Source organism: Melozone crissalis, unplaced genomic scaffold (genome assembly GCF_028551555.1).
Source record: "Melozone crissalis strain CALT ecotype California unplaced genomic scaffold, PUWL_Pcris_2 ptg000086l_1, whole genome shotgun sequence".
In the NCBI taxonomy this organism is placed as follows: Eukaryota; Metazoa; Chordata; class Aves; order Passeriformes; family Passerellidae; genus Melozone; species Melozone crissalis.
The window spans coordinates 752,961-773,264 of record NW_026535863.1 but is presented as its reverse complement, the minus strand read 5'-3'; the positions used below and the strand labels follow the sequence as shown (position 1 = coordinate 773,264).

The following is a 20,304-nucleotide window of genomic DNA, read 5'->3' as shown; positions in this document are numbered from 1 at the left end:
AGGCTGGGACAGCTGGGGATGTCACCTGGAAAAATCTCCAGGGAGAGCTCAGAGCCCCTTCCAGTGCCTACAGGGGCTCCAGGGGTGCTGGAGAGGGACTGGGGACAAGGGCCTGGAGTGCTGGGACAAAGGGGAATGGCTTTCCACTCCATAGGGCAGAGTTAGATGGGGTATTGGGAAGGAATTCTTGGCTGTGAGGGTGGAGAGGCCCCAGCACAGGGTGCCCAGAGCAGCTGTGGCTGCCCCTGGATCCCTGGAAGTGTCCAAGGCCAGGCTGGACAGGGCTTGGAGGAATCTGGGACAGTGGAAGGTGTCCCTGCCATGGCAGGGGGTGGAACAGGATGGTTCTTAACCTTTCAACCCAAACCAGCTGATGGTTCTATGAGATAGTGACATTTCACATGTTGGACCCCAGAGAGGCCAATTCCACTTGGAGGCCTGGTCAAAGCCAGGAGAAAATGCTAGATTTGGTTTTGGAGGGCCATGGATAGATGTAGGTTGGAAGGGACCAGCAGAAGCCTTAACTGCTTAAGGCAGGGTTCCAGAGGTCAGGTTGGCCAGAGCCTTTGGTGTCCACTGAGGTACAGGAACCCTCTGAGGATGGAGGTCCCACCACTGGGGATCCTGTCACAGCATTGGGCCACACAAGCCTTGGAAGGGTTGTTTCATCACTGAAAGGATGGTCAGGCCCTGGCACAGCTGCCCAGGGCAGTGGTGGAGTCACCACCCCTGGGGTGTTCAGAAGCCCTGTGGGATGTGAAATATGGGGACGTGGGATTGTGGCAGTGCTGGGGGAGTGATTGGAATGGATGGTCTTGTGACCTGGGAGGGATTTTCCAACATTAATGATTCTTTGAATCCCTGCTTGCCCTGTTGTGCCCCTGTGCCTGGTGTCTTGTGTCCTTTTGCCAGGCAGGGCCATGTCTCCGCAACCTTTCTATAGACAGTGGAAAACTGAAGTTCAGCCTCCCCAGGTCCTCTTTTCTCCTGCCTGGTGGGTCCCTGCTGAGCTCCCAGCCCCAAAGGTCCCAGGACAGGGACCATGTCCTGGGGGTTTGCCCTGGGTGCCACACTCCTGCTGACCCTGCACTGGTCACTCAGAGTGGCTTGGGGGGTGACAGAGCCCACCGTGAGGACACCAGGATGGGATCACGGGGGCTGCACATCCCGACAGAGGCGTGAGGGGGGCGGGAGGAGGTGCTGGGACACGGCCCAGGAGAAGCAGGGTGGGACTAGAGGTGCTTTTTGGGCACCTCCTGCCCGAGCTGCAGTGGGACAGCTCTGACCATGCTACCCTCGGCTGGTTAGCAGCACAGCAGGGCCCAGCCGAGTCTGCTCACCTGTGCCAGGTGCTGTCCAGCTCCCCCTCGAGGCAGCTCCCGCCCTTGGGAAGGGGCTGTGGCACCCACACCTGCCCTCAAGGGACAAACCAGCGAGTGGCTTGTGCCCAAGCACCCTGGAGCCTCGAGGTGATGGCACTGCTTGGGGGGTCAGAGTGGAGCCCCCAAGCCCCACTGTGAGGGGGGATGTCACCCTGTCACCCAGCCCTGTGGGGATGTCACCTCGGGGCAGGGCTGAGCCCCACAGCACTGTCACCTGCCCTGAGGGCCCCGTGTGGATGGGATGAGCCGTGGGCAGCCCATGGAGCACAGCAGAGCCCTTGGCTCACCCACAGCCTGACACAGTGGGTCCTGCAGGGTTTGCTGCAGGGCAGGAAGTGCCGTGTGCCCCTGGGCAGCCTGGCAGGGTGAGAGCCCTGCCCCTGCTGTGTCTGGGGAGATGGGAGTGGAGAAGGACGTTCCCAAAGCTCCTTCACACCCAGAGCTGCAGGACCAGCTCCCTCCCTTGGTGGCTGGTGCCTGGAGAAGCAGTGACTGTGGTGAGCAGAGGGGCCGGGTTGGCAGCCCTTGGCTCTCCCCTGGGCTGTGAGGATGGAGCTGGAGCTGGATGATGAACCAGAACTGCCCACTGACATCCCAGCTTACCAGAACAGTGACAGTCCCAAAACTGCTCCCCCTGAGCTCCCAGGGCTCAGCATCCCTGGAGCTGAGCGTTACCTGTGTGTGGGAAAGCAGCCTTGCTGAGGGAACCCACCGTGCTCTGCTCTGCTGAGGAACCCCAAAATGCTCTGCTGGGGAACCCACACTGCTCTGCTCTGCTGGAAGAACCCACAGTGCTCTGCTCTGCTCTGCCAAGGGAACCCAAACTGCTCTGCCAAGGGAACCCACCCTGCTCTGCTGGGGAACCCACACTGCTCTGCCCCCTCCTAAGCGCCGGGGTGCTCGGGGTGACCTCCGGGGCCGCCCCACGTCAGGAGCCCGGGTCTCCTGGGACAGCCGGGATCTCTGCCAGCGTGGCGAGGTTGGCCCCAGGGAGCACGAACCAGTTCCTGGCTCCGCCAGCTGCCCTGCCCTCTTAATGAGGGATAATGAGGTGCATCTCATCAGCGCTGCAGACTTGCCCGCTGGCCACGGCGGCTGCCGGCAAAGCCCCCGGCAGGGAGCGGAGCGATAGAGGGGCTGGGGCAGGAGGGGACTCCGGCCGGGGCTCTGCGGGGCTGGGGGCTGTGGGGGCTGCAGGAGCAGGGTGTGTGCCAGGGGCTGATCCAGCCCCTGTCAGTGACCCCGGCACATTCCCGGGGGGATCTCTTCCCATTGCAGACCTCATCTGGGTGAAGGACCCACTCTCTCAGCGTTTGCAGGGGCACATTCAGCTGCCCAGCCGCCTGTGACCGTCACCCCCCGTGGCAGCTCACAAGTCCCCAGGTGCCCCCCCCGGCAGCCCGGCCCGGCCCGGGGAACCCTCGGTGCCAGGCGCTGGCACAGGAACAGACGGTGCTGCGGTGGCCGGGAACGGGACGGGCTGGAAAGGAGACGGTGCTTGCCGGCAGGGGGGGGGAGGATCAGGCAGGAGGAGCGGGCTGCGCTGCCCCGGCCCCGCTCCGCGGCTCCTGCACAGGTCACAGGGCTGGGGATGCTCCTCGCTGTGGGACAGCCTGGGCGCTTCAAACCCCCATCTCAGGGCCTTTGAGGAATGGGAGCTCTGTGTGCTGAGGGGTGGTCCGGCACCCTCGGGTGACTGACTGGGGGTGAGTGGCTGTCAGGGGTTGTCCCCATTGCTGCTGTTCTCCGCTTTTGTCTCCTCCTGGGCTGCACTCGGGGTCCCCAGAGCCCCTGCCTGGCTGGTGCTGCAGGCACAGCCTAATGTCCCAGCTGGCACTGCACCCAGCAGCCCTTGCCCTGGCACTGCAGCCCATTGTGCCTTCTTGGCTGGCACTGCACCCCAGCCCCCCTTGCCCGGTAGCACTGTACTCTGTACCCCTGCCCGGCTACACAGAGCCCCCTGCACCCTACAGCCCTGTGCCCGCGGGGCTGCACCCCCAACACCCGGTGCTGCACCCCCAAGAGCTGCTCCTGCCCCTCCAACATCTGTGCCTGCACCCCGGGCTGTCGTGCACAAGTCCCCGAGCCCTGTTCCATCCCGTCCCTGCAGCGCTGCCATGCAGCCCCGTCCCTCACACACCCTGCAGCGCTGCCATGCAGCCCCGTCCCTCACCCTGCCTGTTCACACGAAGGCCCCGAGGCCGCGGCTGCCCTCGGGCACCCCAGAAGCTCCTCCCGGGTGAAGCGGGGCTGCGCCGGGCCTGGTCGGGCTTCGCCTGGGCGTGAAGGGAGCCTGGGAGCAGGAGGGGCCAGGCGAGGCGCAGGAATGCGAGTGGGAGAGCGGCCGGGCAAGTAGCGACAGCTCCTGCGAGCGCGGATCCCACACGCGGCTCGGGCAGGGAGCGGAGCCCGGCACGGGCCGGATGGGGCTCCCCGAGCCTCGGCCCCTCTGAGAGCCGCGGCGGGAGCGGCCAGGCCCGGGGCAGCACGGCCCCCGCGGGTCCCGGCCCCGGGAGCTCGGCTGGGATTCCCCGGCGGGTAATGCCCGGCTGGGCAGGCGCAGGGTGCTGAGGAGCCCGGGGCCGAGCAGCCGCGATGACCCCCGAGAAGGTGCTGAGGGAGGGGGTGCTGGAGAAGCGGAGCGGGGGGCTGCTGCAGCTCTGGAAGAAGAAGCGGTGCCTGCTGACCGAGAAGGGGCTGCAGCTCTTCGAGCCCAAGGGTTCGCGGCACAAGGAGCTGAGCTTTGCCCGCATGAAGGCCGTGGAGTGCGTGGAGTGGAAGGAGCGGCACATTTACTTCACGGTGGTGATGGACGACAGCCTGGAGATCGATTTCCGCTGCGCCCAGGAGGACCCGGGCTGGAACGCCGAGATCACCATGGGGCTGGTGCGCTTCAAGAACCAGCAGGCGATGCAGGAGGTGCGCGCCCGGCACAGCTGCCGAGCAGGTACCGCAGCCCAGCATGAGGGCCCTGGCCGCAGGTTGCCATCCCTGAGTGGTTTGGGAACCAGAGAGGGGGTCCCGTGGAGCGGGGTGGGTCTGCAGGTTGATGTTCCCATGTCCCCCTGCACTGGCTGGGGGACCCCCATGGGTTTGGCCTCTCTGTATCCCTGGACAGGGACTTTCTAACATCCTCCCTCTGTCCGGGGTGGCCTAAGGGATACAGGGCCCTTTGCTATCCTGCACGCAGGATAGGGTGGGGATGGTGTCTGGCCCCACTCCCCAGTGTCCTCAGGATGCCCCCTGTCCCAGCGCTGGCCCAGTGGGTGACAGGAGCCTTCTCTCTGCAGTGGTGCAGCTGGACACAGCCCCGGTGGCGCAGCCCCGGGAATCGCAGCTTCCCAGGAGCCGGATGGAGATGGCACTCGGCTCGGCAGGAGCTGGGGAGAACGGGATTCCTGCGGGCAAGTGAGGTCACCGCTGTGCAGCCCGAGGACAAGGACAATGGCCCCGGGGAGGCCGGTGCTGGCGCTGGCACCCCCCTTGCCGGGGCAGGACAGAGGCACCGCAGGAGCTGGGCTGGCACAGCCACCTCCCCTCGGCACAGCGGGGCACAGGACACAGGCAGGGCCACCACCTGGCACTTCAGACAAGGCAGGAGGTGACATCCCTGCCAGGGGCCCACCGCTCTTCATTCAGCTGTGTGCAGGACCTTGGTGCACTGCTGGGGACCCCAGGCCTCTCCTGCAGGACAGGGGATGGATGAGGCTGTGCCCGAAGGATCTGTGCCACAGGGAGCTCTGCCTGTGTGACAGTGACACTGGAACAGATGGATGTGGCTGGGCCCCAATTTTAAAAAGGGTCTGGAAAGCTGCTGCTGCAGTAGGGACCCCTCAGCAGGGTACTGAAACGATGCTGTGGTGACACAGCCATGCTGCTGGACATTGTCTCACTCATTGTCTGGGATGTCCTTGGGCTGTGGGGGAATGCTGGGGACCCCAATTCCCTGTACCAAAACTGTCCCTTAACAGGACTTTCAACTTCTTACCATGGTGTTGCTTTGATTTGTGGGACCCACAGGGCATGGGAGAGCACAAATACTGCACAGAGCTTTGCCAGTCATGACCCCTAAGCCAGCATCCCCCTTTCGGGCTCCAAAGCACCCCAGTAGCACCCCGAGGCTCCCCCCAGAGCCCCCCAGTAGCGCCCCGAGGCTCCCCGGTCACCAGTCCTGCTGCGCCCGTGTCGCCAGGGATTCCCACGGTGGTTTGTGCGCCGGTGACGCGGGAGCAGCGCTGTGGCTCCGCAGCAGGGAGGGACGGCCCTGCCCCGACAGGCAGCGCAGACAGCAGCGCCTGGAGCCAGCAGCGCTCCGCAAGCCGGAGCCTGAGCCCAGCCCGGGGCCGGAGGCGCTGCGGATCCTGCCGGAGATTTCCCGGCCGCGTGGGAACCACGGAGCGCGGTGTCCTTATTGCCCGGGCCAGGCAGCCTGCACCCAGCCTGAACCTCAACCTGCACCCCGGCCTGAACCCCAATCTGTACCCCAGCTTGAACCCCAGCCTGCACCCAGCGTGAACCCTGATCTGCACCCCAGCCTGAATGCCAATCTGTACCCCAGCCTGAACCCCAATCTGCACCCCAGCCTGCACCTGCACCCCTCTACCCCAGCCTGTACCCCATCCTGTACACCTGTACCCTAGCCTGCCCCCCTGTACACCAGCCTATACCTGTACCCCAGCCTGAACCCCACCCCATACCCCCGTACCCCAGCCTGTACCTAGCCTGAGGGTCCTGTCCCCGTGCCAGGGCAGCACCGGTGGCTTTGGGGACGGTGGCAGGGCTCTCTGTGCAGGGCCAGGCTCGTGCTGGCTCGAACAGGCCCCGGGGGTTCCACCCAGCAGAGCCTCCTTAGCCAGGGGGGACTCAGAGCTGCATTTACCAAGACCCTCCCAGCTGGGGGTGCAGAGGGGCAGGGGCCAGGCTGGGGCTGCAGATGGAGCCAAATCCAAGCACTGCACAGATGGGGCACCCAAGCACTGCACAGATGGGGCTCTGCACCACCCCAGAGTCATGACAGGGACAAGGGGCCTTCAGGGGTGGTGGGACCTTCCACAGGACATGCTTCAGGTGTGGTGCCCTGTGTGGACAAGCCCCAGAGCAGGTCCCAGCACACGTGTCAGGGGGGAATGGGGTGGCCAGGAAGGTGCTGCTGCTTACACAGCATTTCCAGGGCAAGGATCCCTGTCCTGGGCTTTCCCCTGAATCCCCAGCTCCCAGAGCCAGGATATTCAGTGAGGCTCAATGAAAGCCATGTGAGCATCCCAAGCCTGTGCCATGGTGGGTGCCAGGGTGAGGAGCATCCAGTGCCAGGGGTTCCCAAAGTTACCAGTTTTATTCAGTGTGACTTCTTTTTTTTCAAATTTTCTGCTCTCTTGCCCCCTGTAAATAGATATTTTCTGTTTTCCAACTGTCAGCAAGGAAGTGTCAGAGAAAATTATCGAGGAGAGCATGTAAGCACAGCCCTGGCTGTGGTACATCCCTGGGCACTGATGATGAGGCAGCAGAGAGGCTACGGTACCCCAGATCTGGGGAGAAATTCAGGCACACAGTGCAGGGAGGGGACAATAAGAAAAAACAAATCCTGTGTCAGTGTTTCAGGTCCAGGCAAAGTCAAGCTTCTCCATCCTCATCCTGAGCCCTTCATCCAGTCGAACACCCATCCAGGCTCCCTGCCTGGACCCCATATCCCCCAGGGACTTCAGAGCTCCCCAGGCCTCCAGGTTTGGGATTTCCCTTCTGAGCAGACACCCACACCTGCCCCATCCTCTGGGAGTGGATTCCCAGGCTGACCCTGGAGCAGGGGCTGGGTCAGAGCCCAGGTTGATCCTGTGGGGGTGGAAGGTGTGCTGGCTTCATCTCCCCTGGGAGGCCTGAATGTCTCTGCAGAGAAAAAATCACCCCGAGACTGAAAAACAAATAAACAGCCCAGAGAGCCAGCCAGGGAGTGGAGAGGGGCCAGGGCCAGAGGCTGGAGCATCCCCAGCACCAGGGACGTGGAGCCAGCGCCCTCCCAGGCAGCCTGCAAAGCAGGAGAGGACCCATGGGGAGCATTTCTAATGCCCCTGGATGTGGGGAAACTGAGGCACAACAGGGGATGCAGGGTGGGTTTGTGGCCCCTCAGCCCCTCCAGCACAGGGGCTCCCATGGCCAGACCCCCAGGGAGAGGAGAGAGATGCCCTGGGGCACCCAGAGTTCAAAGGCAGGAGCCTGAAAATCTGGCTCTGCTGCTCCCAGTCCACGGTGCCCTGTTCCAGCATCCCTCCCCACACTTCTGTGAGGGTGCCCCAGTGCTGAGGCTGCTCTGGGGGGCTGCCCTGTGCCCCCCACCCTGGGCAGGGGCACCCACAGGGACTGGCACCTTCCCTGCAGCACCACAGGGGTGCAGTGGGTGCACAGGACAGGAGTTTTTCCCACCTGAGGACATCCCAGGTCTGGCTTTGGGATCAGTTTGGGGCTGGCTGGACACCCTGAGTGCCAGGGAGGGCACTGGGGTCACAGTGCTGAGACAGGGAGGTGCAGCCTGATGGTGCCAATGCTTTTGTCACATGGGACCTCTTCCATCACCAGGTGCCCTGCAGAGAGCCTGGCACTGCCCCGCTTCTCCTAGGATCATCCCTGAGCTCGTGGGTGGCTCCTCTTCAGATAAAAATGAAAAAAAGAAAAAAAAAGAAACCCCAGCTGTACCAAGTAGCATTCTGCTTTTTGGCTTTAGGTCACCTGTCCAATTTCCTCCAGATGCTCCTAAAATGATTTCATTGTTGGCCATCCTTAATGACAATTCCTAAATCACTGGATTTTGGTTTGGGACACGGCACCCACCCAGAGCTCTGCTGTCTGTGTGTCCCTGCTGCAGGGAGCAGAGCCTGGGATATCCCCAGCACTGCTGTGGGGGCTTGGCCATCCCCACTGAATCCTCCTGCACTGGTGTGTAGGAAGAAGTGACTCTGCTTGCAGCACAGCCCCTGGGGTGCTGCAGGGCCAGGGCAGGGACTGCAGGGTCACACCTTCACTCCCCTGCCGGAGGGACTCTGCGTCCCAGGGGGTTCAGAGCTGTGCCTGTGACATTCCCAGCAGTAGAGCTGAGGCTGTGGGAGCCCAGGAAGGGCAGGGACTCACCAGGAAGAATCAAAACAAGGACCCAGACATTGCTGGAGCTGCAGGGGGAACAACCAGCACCTGTCTGTCCCCAAGCAGGAGCCGCTGAGCGGCTCTGGGGGCAGGGGTGGCACAGCCAACCCAAAGTGGATACTGAGATGTGTCTCAGAGACAGATGCAAAGATCTGCAAATGTTGTCGTATACATCGAGAGTTCTCTTATCATTATAGTGCAAGGATTCCCTATCACCAGAGTTTCATACCTCCTCAATGTTTCTTGTAGGTAGCTCCTCCAAGCACTGACTGTTCCTGGCCCTTGCAGCAGCCATCTGACTCCTACCAACCCACTCTTTTATAACAATGTTCTGATTTGCTACAGGTGTGGCCTGTTAACATCAGGCCTGCTCCTAATCTTTAGTAATTGGTTCAGCTGCAATTCTTTAGGGGATAAGATTACATTCTATACCCATACTGTATCCCCCTACATGCAAATACCCTGAAAATGTCCAAAAACTCTGTCAGGGTCCCTGCCTGGGCCAGAAATTTTGAATTATTTGGAACAGGCCTTTTTTGCTTATGTAGAATATTTTGCCTTAGGCTGGAAACCAGCCTGGAGTTTGTGATACTCAGACTGATGTCACTGCTGAGCCATGGCTGCACTGGCACAGAACAGCCCAAATCCCCCTCCTGGTGAGAAGAGCCCACAGGATCAGCACTGGGGAGGTTTCATGTGTCACTGGCAAAGCCATTGAAAGTTTCAAGTCTTCAGCGGGTGGCTCCATTTCAATAATGTCCTTCCACTATCCCAAAGTAGGTAATTCCTCCTCATTTAACAAAGCCTTTTCCGTGTGCCGGAGGCACAAGGCAGGAGCCTGTGCTGTTCCTAAAGGGCCCCTTGACTTTTGGGGGACCCTCCCCAGCCTTCTGCAAACATTTCAGGCCTCCCCAAAGTATTCAAGCAGAAAAAAACAAACTGGCCATGGTATTTCTAGAAGTGGAAGGTGTTTCTTGCATTTTGGGATATTGTCCTGCTTGGGCATCCAGCCGCAGAGCTGCCTGCAATGGATTTGCCCTCTGTAGCCAGGTGGGGAGGGTGAGTCTCGTGCCCAGCATGGAGGGGCTGGCACGGGCACCCTCCTGAGCTGCACCAGCCCAGGGGGGCTCCAGAGCTTGGGGTTCCCAGAATGGGGCTGGGACAGGAGCAGGACATGGGGCAGCACATCCCAAAGGGATGAGGAGCCTCTGCCCTGCCAGGCAGTGGGAAATGGGGATGTCCTGGTGGGGCTGATGCAATGGAGTGAAGATCTGTGGGGCAGACGAGCTGAGAGAGACCTCTCAGTCCCTGGGGAATATTTGGGGTCTGGCCTGGGGCTGTGCTGGTTCCCAGGCTGGGCTGTGATGATTATCCATATTCTGCCCCCTTTCCATCTAGGGGCATCCCTCAGGTTTGGTGGGATTTGTTCACAGATGCAGCAGGGGGAGGAAATTCCCCCCAGGGCTGCAGGAGGCATCAGCTCTTAGAGAAGCATCCCAGGAGCTTCAACTGCACTGTCTCCAATCCACAGAGCAGGTGGGACTGGCTGGGTTCCTGCTGGATGGTCTGCAGGGGGAACACCATGGGGGACATTCCTCAAGACATGGCCCTTCACCACTTCACTGCCCCCTGACCCTGCAGCCTTGCAATCACCCAGCTTAGGGGGTGACCTCGCTGTCCCCTGGTCCCTGAGCTGTCCCACACCAGCACACCAGAAGGAAAACCTTCTCCCACACCATGGTGAGTCTGTAGGGCATCATCTGTCCCAGTCCTGTGACAAGCCTGGTGCAGCTGGGGGCTCTCCTGTCACCCCCCAGTGCTGGACTCTGAGTGTGGCAGTGAGGATCAGCGCCAAAGGACACCAGAGATTCAGTCCCAAAGGACACCAGGGGCTTTGTCCCATGGGACACCAGGGGCTCAGTCCCACAGGACACCAGGGGCTCAGCCCCAAAGGACACCAGGGGCTCATCTGTCATTTCTAAGCCTCTCCTGGATGCTCTGGGAGCTGTTGGCTTTGTGAATTCCATCGGGGTTGATGGAACGAGGATGGTGGTTGGGAGAGGGTGAGGACAGGATGGGTGGGAAGGTTCCAGAGGAGGGGGAGAGATCCCTCCAGCATTGCTTCAAGTCCATTTCCTCAGGGAGATTGGCTTCATGTGGGGCAGCTGAACTGCTCACAGGAGTCAGGTACCTCTGCATGTGGAGTCTCCAGACCTTGAGGAGCCAGGGACCATGGGCAGCTCTGGCAGCCCCTGCCATGGGTGTGGGCGATCCACCAACACTCTCCAGGGACTTGGAAAGTCCAGAGGGGGAAATGCCCCATCCTTCTAAACACATGCCAGGGGGTCCACCTGCAAGAGACTAAACACAAGTGACCTGTGGATCCCAGGGACATTCAGGGACAAGCAGCTGTCCCTGGGGACCTGCTCCTGCCTGGCTCTGGCCTCCCCATACAGCTCTCTGGGAAATGTCTGCTGGCATCCATCCCCTTGGTAGCAGCTCATGGGGAGCCCTTCCCTTCAACCAGTGGCTCCCAGTAACAGAGGGATATTTGATTTGTAGCAGCAGCACCACATGGAGAAATCACAGAATGATGGAATAGTCTCAGTTGGAAGGCACCCACAAGGATCATTGGGTCCATCTCTAAAGTGAATGGGGATCAAACCCATGACCTGGGTGTTATCAGCACCCAGCTCTGACCACCTGAGCCAATCCCAGATATATTTTTATTATTTTGCTCTCAATTTGCCCTCAGCACTGCTTTGCCCTGTAGATTTCCAGCCTGATCCTTCCCACCCCCAGCAGCTCAGAGTGGAGTCCATGGCCCCGGTGGCACCTGATAAAACAAACCCTCGCCTGGAGACAGCTCCTTGTGCTGTGTGAGCCCGGGATGGGCACTCAGAACGTCCCTCTGTGTGAGCTGGGGAGGAGGGATGGGATATCCCCGTCCCCTGCCAGTCCCTCTGTGCAGCCCCCATGGCAGAGCCGGGGCTTTGAAATCCATGGAAAAACCCCAAATCTGGGGGTCCCATTGCCCCATCCCGCTCCCTCCTCCTGTCCCCGGGTCTCAGCAGAGGGTGAAACCCGAGCCTGGAGCAGATGGCATCCGGAGCAGCCCCCGCCCCATCCCCGGGGCCGCGGGAATGCAGCGCCGTTGTCACGGGCTAATTTTGGCTCCTCTGTGCTCCGAAAACAATTCCAAGGCATCCGGGAGGAAAGATGCTGGAGACCTGGCCCCGAGGGGGCTTTTCCTTATAAAGGTCTGACGGGGCTGGCCTCCTCCTCCTCTTCCCCCTCCTCCTCCTCCTCCTCCTCCTGCTGCTCGAGGGGAGAGCAGATCCTCTGTGCTGGCCAGGGAAGGGTCCTTGCAGGGTCCCGGGTGGGCTGGATACAGGGGGGTTTCTCCCCTGCCCACTGGGACTTGCTGGGTGCAATTCCCACGAGGATGGCACTGCCACTGCCAGTGCTGCTGTCACCCATCTGCCAGGCAGGGGGAAGGAGCCGGGAAGGCTCTGCAGGATGGGGCTGTCTGTGCTCCCCACCATGGGAGCTGCCCCACTCCTGCAGCTGTGTGTCCCTCTGTCCCTCCTGGCCATAAAAGCCCCAGGATTAACATGCCAGGCATTGTCCCTGCTGGGCCCCACGTTGGGAATTGTTTGCTCCTAAATTTGTCCCTAAAAATATCGCGGGGAACAGGTGCTGCCTGCCCTGCAGCCCTTGTCATGCAAAGGGACACTGGGCAAGGGGCTTTGTGGGGAGCAGTGGGACAGACAGCAGCTTTTTCACTGCTTTTTCACTGCTTTTCATGGGGAAAACCTCAGGGCCTGTGCGGGGCTGGGAGCTGGCTGAGCATGCCAAGCTGCAGTGCTGTGCTGGGGAGCGGGGCTGCTCCTTTTCCCTAGAGAGGGGACAGTGCCCTCTTGGTCCCCACCCCACCTGGCCTGAGGTGAGACCCCCACATTTGCTGGTTTTCACCATCACCCCTCAGCAATGCAGCCTGGCCTGCTGGGGTTCCCTGTCCTGCTCTGGTGCCTCTGGTGGCTCCCAGGAGTCTCCTTGGCCAGCGCTGTCCTGTGTGCGCCCCACGGTGCAGGGCAGCAGCTCCCAGGCTGTTCACACCCCTCCCCTGCCTTCTGCAGCCTCTCTGGAGCTCAGTCACACCAGAGGTGCCAGGAGGATGCAGCCCATGCCCAGGGCATCCCCAGCACTGGGCAGCCTGAGCCTGTGTGTGTGACCCCCAGAGCCCCCATGTGAGCAGGGGATGTCCTAGGGCATCCCAGTGCCCAAAGGGGCTCCAGGAGAGCTGGGGAGGGACTGGACAAGGGATGGAGGCACAGGACAAGGGGAATGGCTTCCACTGCCAGAGGCTGGGATACAGGGGATAGTGGGGAGAAATTCTTCCCTGTGAGGGTGGGCAGGCCCTGGCACAGGGTGCCCACAATGCACAGGACTGCCCCATGCCTGGCAGTGTCCAAGGCCAGGCTGGACAGGGTTAGAGCAATCTGGGGTAGTGGAAGGTGTCCCTACCATGGCAGGGCTGGGACTGGATGATTTTTAAGGTCTTTTCCCACCCAAACCAGTCTGGGATGATTCCCATGCAAGCAGCCCTGGAACCAAAGGGGGGTTGTGGGTGCCCTGGGACCCAAGTGCAGTGACACAGGGGTGACCTGTGTGTGCCCCTGTGCTCCAGGCAGGGCCCCAGGTGTGAGCAGCAGTCCCAGCACGCCCGGGGTTGCAGCAGATGCCGGCAGAGGAGGGGATTTGTGCTATTTTTACCGACCACTTGCAGGCAGGGCTGGGATTCAATATCCCCTCTCAGCCCCAGCCCCAGCAGAGTGCGGCTGTCCCAGCCAGGCGTCACCTCCCTCCTGCACAGCCAGGTAAGGCACTGCCACTGCCCTGTCCCCTGTCCCCCGGGGTGTGCTGGGGCTGAGATGGGCACGAGACCCCCAGCACTGGCACAGGACACAGAGGAACCCCCAGCATGAGGATCTGCCTGAATTTCTGCCCCTCTCTGAGGGGCTCAGACATTTCCTCTGCTCTGGGAGAGAGGATTGGTGAGGCTGCAGTGGGGACAAAGACTTTGAGCTGATATTTGCCTGTTTTTTCCCAAACCATGGCAAACAGGACTGTTTGAGGAGCACTTGCTGGGTGTTCCAGCCTGGCTCACTGGTGGGAGGTTCAGGGTGGGAACAAAGGGAACAGAGCTCCCTCCTGGTAGTGGGAGAGGGCTTGTGCTTTGTCTCCAGCCTCCTGGGATGGGGGAATTGACTGTAGTTGTGTTTATGGGATTATTTCTTTTAAAGATTTCCATGATCCAGTGGTTCAATAAGCTTTACAAGCTTTTCACAGCTGGGCCAGTGCAAATATTACAGAATTACCTTGCCCAGATCCTCTTGTCCCCATCAGGGACCAAAGTCTCTCATGGATGCTCCAGATCCAGCTGGAGCCCAGAAGTCCTGGCACTGGGGATTGCTGGGGATGTCTCACTGGCACAGCTGAGTCCCTGCAGCTGTTTGGGAAGCCAATTTTGGACCATTTGGCCCTAAAATGTGACTGACCTTGGTAGAGGTCGTGAGCTCGAGGTGTGGTGTGGATCCCACCCCAAGGAATGCCGGGCTCTGCTCCAGCAGGGGACAAAGGAAAGGCAGGGAAAGAAAGGCTCCTCTGCCACCCCCAGAATAAACCCAGAAGCAGGAATAAACCCACGCTGCTCAAGGCACCAGTGCTGCCTGCTGTCCTCTGGGATGTTTGTCACAGCACCAAATACCTCCACAAAAGCAAGAAACTGAATGTTTGATGTGGTTTGAGGACAAAGAAATTCCTGTTCTTGGGATTTCTCCTTGTAAATCTGGGGATTTGGATTGGGAGGCTCTGGGGAAGATGATTCCAGCTGGGATTTTATTACACTCCCCCCATCCCCCAAACTTCGTTTATTTAGGACATATCTGGCTGAGCTGTGGGGGCATGGGGAGGGAACAGGGACAAGGGAACAGAGCCAGGATGTGCCCTGAGATTTGCTTGGCTCAGGCTCCACACAAACCTGTGAGCAGCTGTTTGAGACCAGCTTTTCATTTCCCCCAGCATGAATCCTTGGGGTCTAAAACAGTTTCCATATATCAGGGGATGCAAAAGGATCAAGGCAAAAACATCCCAGCTTGTCCATTTCACTCCCAAGGAAAAGCACTAAACCCATGCCTGGAAAATGCTGTTTGAGGGGGAAAAAATATTAAAATTTCCCCCCACGTTTTTCTGCTGCTTGGGCTCACAGGGTGCCCCGGCTGCTCAGCACAGCAGGGTCAGAGCAGGGCCAGGGGAGCAGCGTGGGCTGGAGCAGCTGCCAGGGCTTGGGATCAGCAGGCAAATGTAAAACAGGAAACCCTGAGTGTTTCACCTGGAATGTGACTGCTGAAGGAACCTGTGGGATCTGACTTTGAGAATACCTGAATGGTTTGGGTTGGGAGAGACCTTAGAGCCCATCCAGTCCCACCCCTGCCATGGCAGAGACACCTTCCACTGTCCCAGGGTGCTCCAAGCCCTGTCCAGCCTGGCCTGGGGCACTGCCAGGGATGGGGCACCCATGGCTGCTCTGGGCACCTGTGCCAGGGTCTCACAGCCAAGAATTCCCTCCCAGTATCCCACTCATCTCTGCCCTCTGGCAGCGGGAAGCCATTCCCCTTGTCCTGTCCCTCCATCCCTTGTCCCAGAGTTCCCCTCCTTCTCTCCTGGAGCCCCTCTGGGCTCTGGAAGGGGCTCTCAGGTCTCCCTGGATCCCTCATTTCTCCAGGCTGGGCACCCCCAGCCCTCAGCCCGGTTCAGAGCAGAGTTGTTGCCCGTTGCTCTGGCGTTCCCCGGTTGGTTTTGGCTCTCCCATCCCTGCCTTGCCCACGGCAGCTGCAGGACAGGAGCCGATCCAGCGGGGAACCCCCGAGGCACCCCCATTTCTCTCGGTGTTTCCAGAGCTGGGGCGGGCGGGGGAGCAGCTCGGAGCTTGGGAACAGCCCCGAGGAGCCGCGGGCCGAGCCCTGCAGGGCCGGCTGTGCCCGCCGCAGCTTGCCCGGGCTGCGGGCGGGGTGTCCCGGAGCGGGATGGAGCCGCGGGGCCGCTTCCCAACGCCGACAGCGCGGGGCAGCAGCGCCTCGGCATCGCTCCTGCTGCACGGGCCTCTGTGAACCGCGATTTGCTCCTCGGGTTCAGCCGCTTTCTCTCTCGGCAGGAGCAGCCCCGCCGCGATGCCGGAGCCGTGAGTAGCTGCGCGCCCCGGATCCCCAGAGCCTCGGCCGGCTGCGCTTGTCTCTTTGGGGAGGGTTCGCTGGGAGACCCTGCCCTGCCCCACACCTCTGTGCCATCCCCCTTGCAAAAACCGGCTTGAAATGCAAATTGTTTGCCCTTTCAATGTCCCAGTTCAAACCTCAGGGCTTTCCCAGATCCCCAAATGCAGATTGGAGGGGAGGGAGGCGCTCTGGATTTGCCGTGAGGCTCTCTGTAGCATATTGCACAAATCCAACACATTCCCTGGTGAGCAGAGAAGGGAGGAACTCCCTGTAAAGCTTTCCTGGAGCAACGACCTGGGGATGTCCCAACCCTGTGAACCTGAGCAGCATCCAAGCATCCCGAGCCAGCTGAAGTGGGACTGGGGCAATGAGGGTGTCTGAACCACAGGGAGTGAACCGGGCTTGGCACGATGGGCACAGTGCCAGCTCACCTGTCACACCTGAGTGACATTTTGGCTTTCTAAGCTGTGGCCCTGAGCTCCCACTGCATTTCCAGAGGGCACCTTCCCCTCAGGCCTGGCTCACGTGCTGGTGGCAGCTGTGAGATACAGAAATAAGGAACCAACTGCAACCACACGAGATGCATTCCTTGACTGTCCCCTCTTTTTTACTCTCATTCCTTGATGCCCTGTTCTCTTCTCTTGTTCTTTCTGCTGCTCCCTGGCTGCTGCCCTGCCTGCAGGGAGGTAAGTGCCTTTCCCTGGGAGAGCCCTTGGTGCTGCTCTGCCTTTGCTGCGCGTTTGTTTTCAAAGGGTGTTTTCCTTCCCTCCCCTTTCCCCCAGAGAAAATCCAAGATCACAGCCTCACGCAAACTCTTGTTGAAGGTGAGTCCCGAGGGCTGGAAACTCCCTGGGGTTTGTCTCGCTGGGGGAAAGGAGCCAGGTTGCAGCACATTGGTGGGACAGGGGCGAGGAAAGCTCAGGGATGGGCTGTGGGGAGCAGCTCCCACCCACCTCTCTCTTCTCACTCATGTGGGATTTGTGGTCCAAACAAACCTCCCCTGCACTGGGGTGGGGAGAGACCCCCACACCTTCAGCTCTGAGGCCTCAGCCTGACTGTGCTCCTGCACAGGCCTGGGAGCTCCCCGGGCTCTGCTTGGGGTAAACATTGCCTGTCCCAGCAGGGCCAATGGCAGCAGCCAGCAGGAGCAGGGACCCACAGACCCACAGACCCACAGCCCCATGGCCCCACGGCCCCACAGCCCCACGGCCACACAGACCCTCAGCCCCATGGCACCAGAGCCTCACAGACCCACAGTGCCACAGCCCCATGGCCCCATGGACCCACAGCCCCATGGCCCCACAGATCCATGGCCCCACAGCCCCACATCCCCATGGCTCCAGAGCCTCACAGACCCACAGACCCACAGTCCCACAGCCTCACAGCCCAACAGCCTCACAGCCCAACAGACCCATGGCCCCTCATCCCACAGTCCCACAGCCTCACAGCCCCACGGCCCCACAGTCCCATGGCCCCACAGTCCCACAGTCCCACAGCCCCACAGACCCACGGCCTCACAGCCCCATAGCTCCATGGCCCTACATCCCCATGGCCCCACAGCCCCACAGGCCCTACAGCCCTACGGTCCCACAGCCCCACAGCCCCACAGCCTCACATCCCCACGGCCCCACAGACCCACCCAGCTGTGGGGAGGCTCTGATGTGTTTGGGGACAGCAGGGAGGGGGTGGCACATGAGTCTGTCCCATCCTACAGATGTGGTGTGAGTGGCTCAGGGCAAACAGGGGCCTGTTCACACTTGTGCCATTTCCTGGTGCTCACAGAGTTTGATGCTGGCCAAGGCCAAGGAGGAGTGGGATCAGGAGATTGTGGACAAGCAGGCAGAGAAGGAGAGGTACCTGTCTGAGAGGGTCACCCCACTGCACACCAGCGGGCTCTCCCTGAGCCAGCTCCAGGTACTGCTCAGCCCGAGGGTGCACTGGGCTCCCTGGGAGCGTGAGGGGCCTCACTCACCCCTCTCCTGTTTTCTTGGCCCAGGACCTGTGCAGGGAGCTGCACGAGAAGGTGGAAATTGTGGATGAGGAGAGATACGACATTGAAGCGAAATGCAACCACAACACCCGGGAGGTAGGAGGGAGGACGTGCTGGTTCCTTCTGGAAACTCCCTCCCAGTGGCAGCTCTGCCCTGAATGGGGATGTGTCATGGACCAGGCTGGGCTGGGATGTGGGACAGGCACCAGGGTTTCTCAGGGCTGGTGTTTACTCTGCAAGGCACCACTCAGAGCAAGGTTCATCCCTGCCCAAGGGAATCCCAAGTGTCCTCGGGGTCCACAGAGAGGTTCCTCACTCTCCTGGTCACCCCTGTGGGTCTGAGAGCTTCTGGTGGCACAGCTGCCCCCTGAGCAGGCTGGGCCCAGCCCATGGCCCAGCTCTGAGCCTGGTGGGGCAGAGCCCTGGTGGGGATGGTCCCGCAGGAGAGGAGCAGATCCCCCTGGGGCTTGGTGCTGCCAGAGCTCCTGCTTCCCTCTGGGGGTCTTTGTGCAAGGCAGCCAAGCAGTGACCTCCCCCCCGCTCCTCCCCTGCCCCTGCAGATTAAAGATCTGAAAATCAAAGTCCTCGATCTCCGGGGCAAGTTCAAGCGGCCTCCCCTGCGCCGGGTCCGCGTCTCGGCCGACGCCATGCTCAGGGCTCTGCTGGGCTCCAAGCACAAGGTGTCCATGGACCTCAGGGCCAACCTGAAGTCTGTCAAGAAGGAGGACACCGAGAAGGTGGGTGACTGCTCTGGAGGCTGGAGATGGTCACACTTCCATGGGGTGCCCTTGCCCTTCTCCAGGGCACCCTGTGCTCGCCCCCGTTAGCCTTGGAAAGAGCCCTGTGACGCCATTCCCACTGTGGGATCTTGTGGGACCGTGTGGGACCAGTCTGACTGGGCCAGGTGGATGGAGACTGGTGGGATTTAGGGATCTGACTGGGCCAGGTGGATGGAGACTGGTGAGATTTAGGGATCTGGCTGGGCCAGGTGGATGGAAACTGGTGAGATTTAGGGCAGTGTCTGTGGTGCTCTTCCCTCCCAGAGTGTGGGGGGGTCTCTCACCAGGGCCCCCCAGCACCATGGCTCAGCTGCACATGCAGAGTTTGATCTTGTAGGGAACCACAAGAGCTCCTGCTGGGCACAATCACACTCAGAAATCTCCCAGGGAACTCCCAGACTCAGATTAGATAAGACAGAGCAGCCCAGCAGTTGGCCTGAGATAAATGGCCCAGTCCCCACCTGCTTGGCAGAGGTGTGAGAAGGGAAAGTCTCGATGCCAGCGATGCCCAAACCTGCCTGGGGTGTGCAGGTGCCCCAGCAGCAGGAGCTGGGCCTCATCTCCAGGCACAGCTGGGGATCCCCTCTCCCCAGAGGGCTTTCACCAGCTCATTCCAGCTCAGCAGAGTGAATGAGGATTGGATGAGCAGAATTGGATGAGAATCTCAATTTTCAGCAGTTTTTCATTTGTACCCCCATTGTGGTATAGCACTTTTCCAGCCCTTTGGACAGAAAACTGTGCTTACAGCCCTGGGCACCAGGTGGAGAACAGATCTGGGATTGTTCTAGGTGTGGTGGGATGGTGTTGGGTCACAGCTTGTGATCTATGAATGCTGGGGGGCAGAGCAGACACCTGGGCTCCCAGAGCTGCTGTCACCTGCCCAGAGCTGCTCTGGAAGTGTCTGCCAGGCCCCCACTGTCACACCAACAATCCCAGTCACCACCAAAGGCTCAGGGAAGGTGAGGGCAATTCAGGAAGTGGTTTTACTTCAGTACAAACATTTGCCCCACTGTGCTGCTGTAAACCCAAAGTCCCACGTGGTTTCTTCCTCCTAAAGAAATCTTTCTGGGATTATTGAGCCTTCTGGTGCATGAAAGCAGCTTGGCCAGGCTTTGGGGAGGGGAGTGCCCACAAAGATCCAGAGCTCCCTGTGGAGATCAGGGCGCTGTTTGCCACCTCCCCAGGACACATGGCAGAGGGACAGGGGCTTTGCCAGGGGCAGCAGTGTCCCAGCTGGGGTCTGTGCAGGCAGGGGAGGGTCGGGCAGGGCTGCCAGAGCCTCATGCCCAGCCCTGTGCTCGGCAGGAGCGCCCTGTGGAAGTGGGAGACTGGCGCAAGAACGTGGAGGCCATGTCGGGCATGGAGGGCAGGAAGAAGATGTTCGACGCTGCCAAGTCCCCCACGGGGCAGTGACAGGTAGGGCTGATCCCCCTGAGCTCCCTCACCTCCTGGGCTGTGCTTGGAGAGACACAGCAATGTCCCCACTCCCTACAGAAAAGGCCACCCGTCCCCATATCCCACCCCACACTTTGCTGGGGTCTGTCCCACACCTCCCTGCCATGGGGTGCCTGCCAGCCCCCTCCTCTTCTGCTGGGTGCTGCCCTTTGGGTGTGCTGCCTGTGCCACCCTCATCCCAGAGCACCAGCCACAGCCAATGCTGCCCCTCTGCCCTTCTGGCCCTCTGCCCCATTGCCCTTCTGCCCCTCTGCCCCTCTGCCCCTCTGCCCCTCTACTCTTCTGCCCCATTGCCC

General features: G+C 60.7%; 2 protein-coding genes across 2 annotated transcripts; both read left to right on the top strand.

Moving 5' to 3' along the window:
- The first annotated feature begins 3,977 nt into the window (after positions 1–3,977).
- On the top strand, positions 3,978–4,794 carry PHLDA3 (pleckstrin homology like domain family A member 3). Its single transcript, XM_054290678.1, has 2 exons — positions 3,978–4,329; positions 4,673–4,794. The coding sequence occupies exons 1-2, from the start codon at positions 3,978–3,980 to the stop codon at positions 4,792–4,794; spliced, it is 474 nt and encodes a 157-aa protein (XP_054146653.1).
- Positions 4,795–17,566: 12,772 nt separating this feature from the next.
- Positions 17,567–19,966, top strand: TNNI1 (troponin I1, slow skeletal type). The gene is made up of 4 exons (XM_054290679.1): positions 17,567–17,698; positions 17,781–17,870; positions 18,335–18,511; positions 19,859–19,966. Exons 1-4 carry the CDS (start codon positions 17,573–17,575, stop codon positions 19,964–19,966), a joined length of 501 nt encoding a protein of 166 aa, XP_054146654.1. The 5' UTR covers positions 17,567–17,572.
- Positions 19,967–20,304: the final 338 nt, after the last annotated feature.